General features: G+C 57.2%; 4 protein-coding genes across 4 annotated transcripts in view; all 4 read left to right on the top strand.

The window, feature by feature from the left end:
• Positions 1–1,416: 1,416 nt before the first annotated feature.
• On the top strand, positions 1,417–2,465 carry ACA1_287210 (phospholipase d p2, putative; the record flags this gene model as incomplete). The annotated part of the gene is made up of 5 exons (XM_004357375.1): positions 1,417–1,587; positions 1,669–1,861; positions 1,947–2,090; positions 2,146–2,264; positions 2,343–2,465. The coding sequence occupies 5 exons, from the start codon at positions 1,417–1,419 to the stop codon at positions 2,463–2,465; spliced, it is 750 nt and encodes a 249-aa protein (XP_004357431.1).
• Positions 2,466–2,515: 50 nt separating this feature from the next.
• On the top strand, positions 2,516–6,840 carry ACA1_287220 (phospholipase D active site domain containing protein; the record flags this gene model as incomplete). The annotated part of the gene is made up of 12 exons (XM_004357376.1): positions 2,516–2,788; positions 2,876–2,963; positions 3,137–3,189; positions 3,211–4,394; positions 4,496–4,589; positions 4,678–4,738; positions 4,835–4,947; positions 5,044–5,192; positions 5,269–5,333; positions 5,403–5,565; positions 5,628–6,635; positions 6,714–6,840. The coding sequence occupies 12 exons, from the start codon at positions 2,516–2,518 to the stop codon at positions 6,838–6,840; spliced, it is 3,378 nt and encodes a 1,125-aa protein (XP_004357432.1).
• Positions 6,841–7,293: 453 nt separating this feature from the next.
• Positions 7,294–7,849, top strand: ACA1_287230 (uncharacterized protein; the record flags this gene model as incomplete). Its single annotated transcript, XM_004357377.1, has 2 exons — positions 7,294–7,536; positions 7,691–7,849. The coding sequence occupies 2 exons, from the start codon at positions 7,294–7,296 to the stop codon at positions 7,847–7,849; spliced, it is 402 nt and encodes a 133-aa protein (XP_004357433.1).
• Positions 7,850–8,040: 191 nt separating this feature from the next.
• The window catches only part of ACA1_287240 (WH1 domain containing protein), a gene marked incomplete at both ends in the record, with an annotated part of 1,361 nt that continues 860 nt past the window's right edge, over positions 8,041–8,541 (top strand). The window contains 2 exons of the mRNA XM_004357378.1: positions 8,041–8,200; positions 8,319–8,533. Of these exons, the coding sequence (XP_004357434.1) occupies positions 8,041–8,200; positions 8,319–8,533 (375 nt within the window). The remainder of the gene's footprint in view (positions 8,201–8,318; positions 8,534–8,541) is intronic.

Below are 8,541 nucleotides of genomic sequence, written 5' to 3' on the forward strand. Positions count from 1 at the left end.
GAGAAGAGAGATCTTCTTATCGAGGTTGCGAATGTCCCTCTCGAGCGTGAAATTGCGTTTGCTCTGCAGCGCGATGTCACGCTTGAGCTCGTACAGCGACTTTTGAACTACATTGGATCAAGAATGAGAAGGAGAAGGGAGGAGCTCTTGCTGGCAATCAAAGATCCAAAAAAAATGTCACAAGTTAATTGGGAAGCGAGAGAGAGGGGGTGGGTACGAGAAGCGAGTTCATCTCCCTTCTCCTGGTCTTGACCCTTGATGATTTTGATGATGCTGTGTACACTGTAGGTTCTCGTTTGTCGTGAAGGGTTCAGCCGATCATAAAAGTAACCCTCCTGAGGTGGATCCATCTGCAAAGATTGGGCTTTCAATCGATGGCTGTTGCCTGGCCAGCACACACAAAGAGCCGTGGAGCCTTTTTTTTCCGCCCAATCCCAAAATGGTTTCATTTCTCTTGCGCAAACTCAGACAAAACGGAAACGTGTGCACTTAGCGCAGGTACGGCCAGCGTGAAGCTGTATGTCAAAGGCCTGAGGATCCATGCGGGTCTGGATGTGGGCGTCTGTGGGCCAGGGGAAGTGTGAGATGAACAGCAGTGCACCATCGGCTTCTTGTGTGGAGAAGACACGAAAGGGGATGTGATGGAGGCAGAGTGCTGCAGCCTGACGGATACGGCCATACTGCGCAGAAAGCACCGCTTCCCATCCGAACAGCGAAGTTAAGCTGCGCCAGGCGGTGTTAGTACTGGGGTGGGCGACCACCCGGGAATCCACCGTGCCGTATCCTTTTTACTGTCGCTCACCATAATGGTCCACAACCACTGCTGCCGGCCTCTTCTAGAACGTCCCTTTTTGCTTCTTCTTTCTTGGCATGTTATCACCCAATCTAATGGTGGTGGATCCCTGATGTTGGTCTTGTGTACACCACTTCCTTTCCTCATCTCAGGTGGCTCTCACTGTTGGGTGGGAGGCCTCTTTTGCTGTTTTTTCTAGGTTTTCTCTTTTCAAAAGTGATATTAGGCATACAGTCATTTAATCAAGATAAAATCACAAACAAAAGCACAAAAAAACACCTCTCAGTTCAAATGAGCAAGGCCAACAGGATCAAGATAATGTGAGATTCACTGCATATGCAGGAACCAAACTTTAGTTTCAACTGAAGTTTGACTTTTTTCCTAAAGTGCAAGTGTTCTGAAGTTGCAACAAGGGATGTCCACTGCAGGGGCAGTGTGAAGCGAAATTTCCCTAGATGTGCGAATTTTCACCTGAACGCGGAAGATCTGCAAGCTCAATGGATTTTGGACGGGATTCACGTCGACCGCGAAGAGTTCACAACCCAGACAGAGCGACAAGGGCCGTGGCAGGGAGAAAGAACTTCAATTACAACCACCCCGACGAGACGAAGGAGGTCGAGGACATGGAGGATCGGATCGCCGAGGAGAACCCGCAAGCCGCGGAGAACACCATCCCCTACAAGGAGGGCATCATCATGCGCAAGGAGAAGGGCAAATGGCGCAACGTGTTCGCCAAGGCCATGGACGGCTTCCTCGTGCTCTACGAGAACGAGGCCGCTTCCGAGCCGTTCGAGGTACGTCTCTCTTACTCGCTGTCCGTGCAGAGACCCACACCAGATATTTATTTATTTTTCTCTATCGGCCACTGGCATCAGGTCATCACGCTCGAGGGTACTTCGGTCGAGGCTCAGGGTACGGACAGCATCCGCCTGTGGAGTCCGCTGCAGGCCTTCATCGACTGCGAGTTTACGGTGCCCGACGAGGTGGCCAAAGCCGACGTGGCCGAGGATAGTCGGCTCACTGAACTGCAGAAGTGGGGCGCGGTCATGCAATTTTGGGGGTGCCGAGGTGCGTCTTCGTCTACCTTCTACCTTCTTCTTCTTCTTTTTCTTCCATCAAAAAGCTGACCGTAAGCTGCTTTCTTTCAAACAAGGATTCCTGCACACGGCCTACTCGCCGGTGCGCGAGCAGATCAATTGCAAGTGGTACATCGACGGACGCGATGCGTTTGCCGCCATGTACCACGCCATCCTCGGCGCCAAGCACACGATCTTCATCACCGATTGGCGCTTGACCGGTATGTCGGCGTTTTATGGGCATTGGCCTTTTTATTCGTCGGAATTGTTGTCCAGTTATTTACCGTGAAGAGAGCCACGTCGAGACACCAGGTGAGGTCTATCTCATGCGCCAGACGCCGTTTGAGGACTGTCACCGGGTGGACCAACTTCTGAAGAAAAAGGCGGAGCAAGGGGTACGATTGCACTCCTCTTGTGTGATGCATGTGTGGCCGTGACATTGACCTTCAAACCTTTTGAATCCCCTCACCCAGGTCAAGATCTACATCCTCTTGTGGCGAGACCCGGCGCTGTTCACCGAAAACGGCTCACGCGAAGTGCAGAAGCTCCTCTGCCAGCTGCACGACAACATCAAGGTGATCCCGATTGTCACCTGAATGGCGATGCTTGTTGGCCTCCTAACCTTCCTGTCCGCCATACACAGATCATGCGACATCCCTACTTTAAGCACATACCCACCAGCTCATACACGCATCACCAGAAGAGTCTGGTGATCGACTATGGTTCAAAGGACATTTTCGTAAGTTGGACCCACTTCGGCCACTTCAAGCTTGGCATGACTCACACGCACCCTGTGCTGCAGGCTTTCGTGGGCGGCATCGACCTCACGTGGGGCAGATGGGACACGAGCGATCACAGCATCACCGACTACAACCGCCTGGCCCAGTTCTGGCCGGGCAAGGACTACTGGAACCAGGAGGTACACCAACCATCAAGCCGCAGGTGGTGGCCCCCAAGGGGAGAACGCTGACAGGCGATGCTTGCTTCTTGTGTCCAACTACAACAGGAGCCCAGCTTCAAGGATCCCTACACCGATATTCTGGACCGTGACCACGAACCTCGCATGGCCTGGCACGACATCCACATGTCCGTGGGTACGAGCGTAGCCTCTCTTCCTTCCATCTTCTTCCATCAACTCCTCGCACTCGTTAACGAGATCGCTTTCGCTCGGTAGACGGCGAAGCGGCGATTGATGTTGCTTACAATTTTGTGCATCGGTGGAACCACCACTTGATGCAAATCCCCCAAGCTCGGTACGTCCCACCAGCAGTGGCCATGGCGACCAGCAGAGCGCCGCACTCAGCCACGCCGGCACTGTTGGTGCCCTACTGATCACCGAAGAGCAGGGAAGATGGGCTGCCGGTGCTCGAGCCCCTGCGCAACCCCTTTCGACGGGAGGTGGAGGTCGACCCCGACTTGCAGTACCGGCTGGCCAACAAGAAGAGTCTGCGCCCGCTCCCACAGGAGCGCAAGGCCGAGTTCGAGGCGGCGGCCAAGATGATGAACAAGCACGGGCGCCACAACGGGATCGTCCAGAAGCTGCAGAAGCACTGGCACAGCCGCAGGCAGCAGCGCGCGGCACGGCGCAAAGCCCACGGCCGCCTGCGGATGCTGCGGAGGCGCCTCCATAACCGCGTCGTGCGCGCAGTCCTTCGGTTCCTCAAGGGTGTGCGGAAAGTGGGCGGCCTGCCGTTCCGCAAGTTCAGGACCAAGGCCAAGATCGAGGAGCGCAGGGAGAAGGAGCACATCAAGCGCAACCGGATGGAGATGATGGACGCGATCATTCACGAGACGCACGAGGAGGAAAAGCACAAGAGCGCCCTGCATCGAAAGCGGGAGAAGCGGATCAGTACAGAGGTGGAGCCGAGCGAGGCCGAACAGCAGCACGAGAAGGTCATCGAGAAGGAGCGCAGCGAGAAGGGCACGGGCTCGTCGCTCACCTCGTCGCAGGAGAGCAATCCCGACAAATTGGAAGACGAAGTGGAAGGCGCCGAGCATCTGGAAGCCCACGACAGCGCCGGCCATGCCGCCCAGGAAAAGGGCAAGGAGAAGGTCAATGACGAAGAGCACGGCGCCGATGACGACACTACCACCGGCCAGAGTGGTCATGGCGACCAGCAGAGCGCCGCACTCAGCCACGCCGAAGAAAGGAAGATGAAGAAGGAGAAGAAAAGGGAGGAGAAGATGCAGAAGAAGGAGCGCAAGGGTAAGGAGAAGCTCGACAGGCACCACAGCGTGGAGGGTCACCACAGCCACACAGCCGCGGAATCGGACGTCGAGCCGACTCGCGACGGGCATCACCACCGGGGCCATCACTCTGAGGCGCCGACCGACGCCGTAGGGGCCTCCACGGCCACAGACGCAGCCGAGACCGCGAGCGTGGCGAGTTCGGACAGACCGAGGCGGCTCCATGGCCTGCTCGGCCGACAGCAGACCAAGATGCGGCTGTGGGAGGAGACGGAGAAGGACAAGTGGGCCAGCCTACGCAGGAAATGGGGCGCCAAGCGTGCGAGCCAAAGCGCCAGGTACCTCTCTTTCGCTCCGAATCGTGTCGCGTGACGACGTTGTGGGTCAGTGCTTGGACCCGTTGCATTTGCTGATGGCAGCGATGTGCGGCAACAATCAGGGCTCTGGACCTGTGGAGCTTCGCCCTGACCAAGGCACTCCCCATGCGGATACACAATGCGCTGCATCAGACGCCGCCACTCCCGTACCCACAGGTAAGTTCACAGGCTCCCCCTCTCTCGCTCACTGGCGCGCGGATACTCAAAAAGCGCACCACGCTGATGTTATCCGTGCAACACACAGACCTCACCCGAGGCGGTCAAGTGCCGCTGCCAGCTCATCAGGTCCATCGGCAAATGGAGCGGTACGCCGATCGTCATCGTCGTCGTCGTCGTCATGTGTCCGCCCTGTACAGGGCGAAACCTGATCGTTCCTCTCGGCTTTCTTTCTTTGGTTCTAGGCGGCAATCGACTCGAGCAGTCCATCCAGGAAGCCTACGTGAGCATGATCCAGAGAGCGAAGCATTTCATCTACATCGAGAACCAGTACTTTATCTCCACTGTCGACAATCACGTACGCTGCCCCTTCACCTTGGCCATTAGCTCTGTCGACAGTCAATCTTGACTAGTTCGTGCGCGAGCCAACCTCACCCGCATTGCTCTTCGACAGGGTCCGTGTAACCAAATCAGTGCAGCGCTGGTGGCGCGCCTCGCCCGGGCGATGCGGAACAAGGAGCGATTCTTGGTGACGGTCGTCATTCCCATCACGCCGTCCATGGCTCCTGCGGAGGACCTCAAAACCCGAATCATCACCAAACTGTACGCCGGCATACCATTCCTTCGTCTCTCTTCCCATTTCTCACGTGCGCTCACATCATCATCACCACCGCCACAGGCAATACAAGACTATCAGGGAAGGGAAGCGATCCATTTTCGCGGCCTTGCACAAGCAGCTCGGAGGTATAAATCACTGTGTGTGTCGTGTGTGTGCGGTACTTGTGCGATGCTGAACCAGTGGATTACTCGCAGTGGGCGAAGCGGAGATCCGCAAGTACTTCCGCGTGAATGCGCTGCGCAATTACGGGTACATTCTGGGCTGCCCTGTCACCAACCAGGTCTACGTCCATGCCAAGTTGATGATCATCGATGACTGCGAGGCCATCATCGGTTCAGCGAACATCAACGACAGAAGGTATGCTGTCTCTTCATTCAGCGGCTTGACAACAGTACTTACGTTATGACCCATCGACACAGCATGGAGGGCGATAGGGACAGCGAGCTGGCCGTGTGGGTGGAGGACACGGACACGGTCAATGGCATGATGGCGGGCCAGGACTTCCGGGTGGGCAAGTTCGTACATTCTCTCCGCATGAACCTGTGGCGCGAGCACCTCGGGCTGCAGGAGGACATCAAGGAGGTCGAGCTCAAGGACGAGCGACACCGGGCCGTCGGCTCCAAGCACCAGCACGGCCCCGAGGAGCGCGTAAGGCAGGAGAGGCGGGCCATCGACAAGCTCAAGCAGTGGACCAGCATGAAGTTCCCCATCTCGGCGGCGGCGAAGGAGGAGAAGAAGAAAAAGAAGAAGGAAAAGATGGAGCAGAAGGTGAAGAGGACCGACAGCCGGAGCAGCAGCCGCGCGAGCCACAGCAGACGGGAGAGCGAAAGTGAGAGCGAAAGCGAACGCTCTGTCGGCGATCGAAGCGTACGACGGGCGAGCGACACCGACACCGAAAGCGAAAGCAGAGCGTCCACGACAGCGAAGGAGAAGAAGGAGAGGCGTAGCGCCGACGAGCCGCGGTTCCAGGAGGAGGGTGGTGCCGCGGCTCACCTGTCGCGCAAGGAAGACAAGAGAAGAGCTGAAAAGGCGAGGGAAAAGATGCGGAAGGAGGCCAAGGCCGCGCGCGAGCGGGAGCAGAAGCTCATCAAGAAGGAGAGGAAGGAGCGCGAGAAGCAGGAGCGCAAGCTCATGAAGCGCAACAAGAGCAAGCACTCTTCGTCCGAGTCGGAGCTCGACGGCGAGGAGCGCGAGCGCAAGGCGGAGAAGAATACGGCGCAGTTGGTCGAGATCCTCTGCGACCCGCTGTCCGACGAAGCCGTGCAGCTGTGGGATCACGTGGCCGAGGCCAACACGCGCATCTACGAAGAGGTCTTCCCGTACATCCCCCAGAACTCGATTGCCACGCTCACCGAGAGCTTCGCGCTCAAGAAGGCCTTCGATGAGGAGAAGACGACATGGAACCAACAGAAGCTCGATGCCATCAGGTACTCGCACCACCACCCGACCAACCATCACTACCCCCGTCCAGTACTGCGCAAGCTCTAACGCGATTGAGTGCGCAGGGAGCGATTGGGACAGGTGCGCGGGCACCTGGTCGAGTACCCGCTGCGCTATCTGGTGGCGGAGAAGATGCTGCCCAACCCGGTGAGCGACCCCGTGTTGTCCGTAATGAAGCAGGCCTTCTGGTGACCCCCCCCCGTGCACATCACGAGACCTGGTGTGCGGTGCCGCGTGTTAGCCGATGATATGAACCTATGCACTTTCGGTTTGAGCAAACCAAAGGAGGATACGGCGCCTCTTGGTGTTGTGAGAAGCAGGAATCAAAAAGGAGATGGAGAGGAAGAGACGTGATCATTCCTGGTGGCGAGAGTGAAAGAAGCCAAAAGGAAACCTCGATGGTGAGCGACAGTAAAAAGGATACGGCACGGTGGATTCCCGGGTGGTCGCCCACCCCAGTACTAACACCGCCTGGCGCAGCTTAACTTCGCTGTTCGGATGGGAAGCGGTGCTTTCTGCGCAGTATGGCCGTATCCGTCAGGCTGCTGTTCGTTCGCTCGCTCGCTTGTCTTCTCCTCTCACACCACAATATTTAATTATTGTATTTTTAAAAAAAACAAATGAACAAATAAACAAAGTGGCAGCATGCAGCACGGCCGGAGGAAGAAGGCGGGGGAGCAGGTGTTCCTCAGGTATGGGGCGCCGGCACTGGCGTTCATGGTGGTGGGCTCGGTGGGCCTGGCGCGGTTCGTGAAGGGCCGCAACGAGGTGGCCGACAAGCGCAGCAGCAGCTGCTCCGAGCAGGAGTACGAGGAGCTCCGGCGGCAGCAGCAGGACCAGTGGCGCAAACAGCAGGAAGAGCCCTTCGACCTCGAGGCCGCCTACGAGGTGCCCTCCCTGTCCTGCTCCCCCCCCCCCAACCCCATCTTTCCTCCTGCTCCACTCACAAAAAATATCCCATCTCTCTGTTCCTTCTGCACTCTCTCGCTGGATGTTCGCTGCCTGCCTCGGTTGGGCATGGCATGCGTGCATGTGCGTGCAGAGCATGAAGAACAAGATCGATTTGGAGACCTGGAAGACGGTGCCGGTCCCGCGCTCAGAAGAGGAGGAGGCGCTGGACAGGGCCATGCGAGAGAAACTGGAGGCGGCCACCAATAGCGCTCAGCCCGATGTCAACAAGCGACCCACCGACAACTCCTAACCTCATCCGCAAGACTCTCTTTGTAATTCACACCCTCCCCTCATCTCTGCTTCTTTTTGTCCGCACAAAGTCGATTGTCGACTGAATATCAATTAATATCTGTTCGCCCCTTGCGCTCAATCAATCTTCTTCGCGTAGACCAAAGGCAAGCCCAAGCAACCTACGCACCGAAACAGTAGTTGTAGTAAAAGATGGGCGGCAACACTCTAAACGAGGGAGAGTCGCAGATGGTGTACTCGTCGGCGGGAGGCCAGGTGAAGAGCACGGCCGTGGCCCGTCTGTACATGTCCCAGGGCAACACCTGGGCCTACTCCCACCTCTGGGGCGCTGCCGCGCTCGTGGCCGTCGATGGTACGCGTACCCTGCCATCAATTTGTTTTAAAACATCAATCGAAGATGAAGAGCTAATGGTCATCACGTGATGGACGAATGCGAATGAATTAATGAATTCCATCTCTTTCTTCTTCAGGCGATGCGGGCGCGCATTACATCCGCCTGGTCGATCTCCAGAGCGGGCAGGTGACCTGGGAGCAGGAGCTGTACGATCGCTTCGAGTACCAATCCGCGACGCCCTTCTTCCACACCTTCGAGGGCAACGACGCCGTCATCGGCCTCTCCTTCGCCGACGAGTCCGACGCCGCCACCTTCCACCACGCCGTCGCCTCCTTCGGCTCAGCTGCCGGCGTACGCGG

Source organism: Acanthamoeba castellanii, assembly GCF_000313135.1.
Source record: "Acanthamoeba castellanii str. Neff unplaced genomic scaffold scf7180000084777, whole genome shotgun sequence".
Taxonomy (NCBI): Eukaryota; Discosea; order Longamoebia; family Acanthamoebidae; genus Acanthamoeba; species Acanthamoeba castellanii.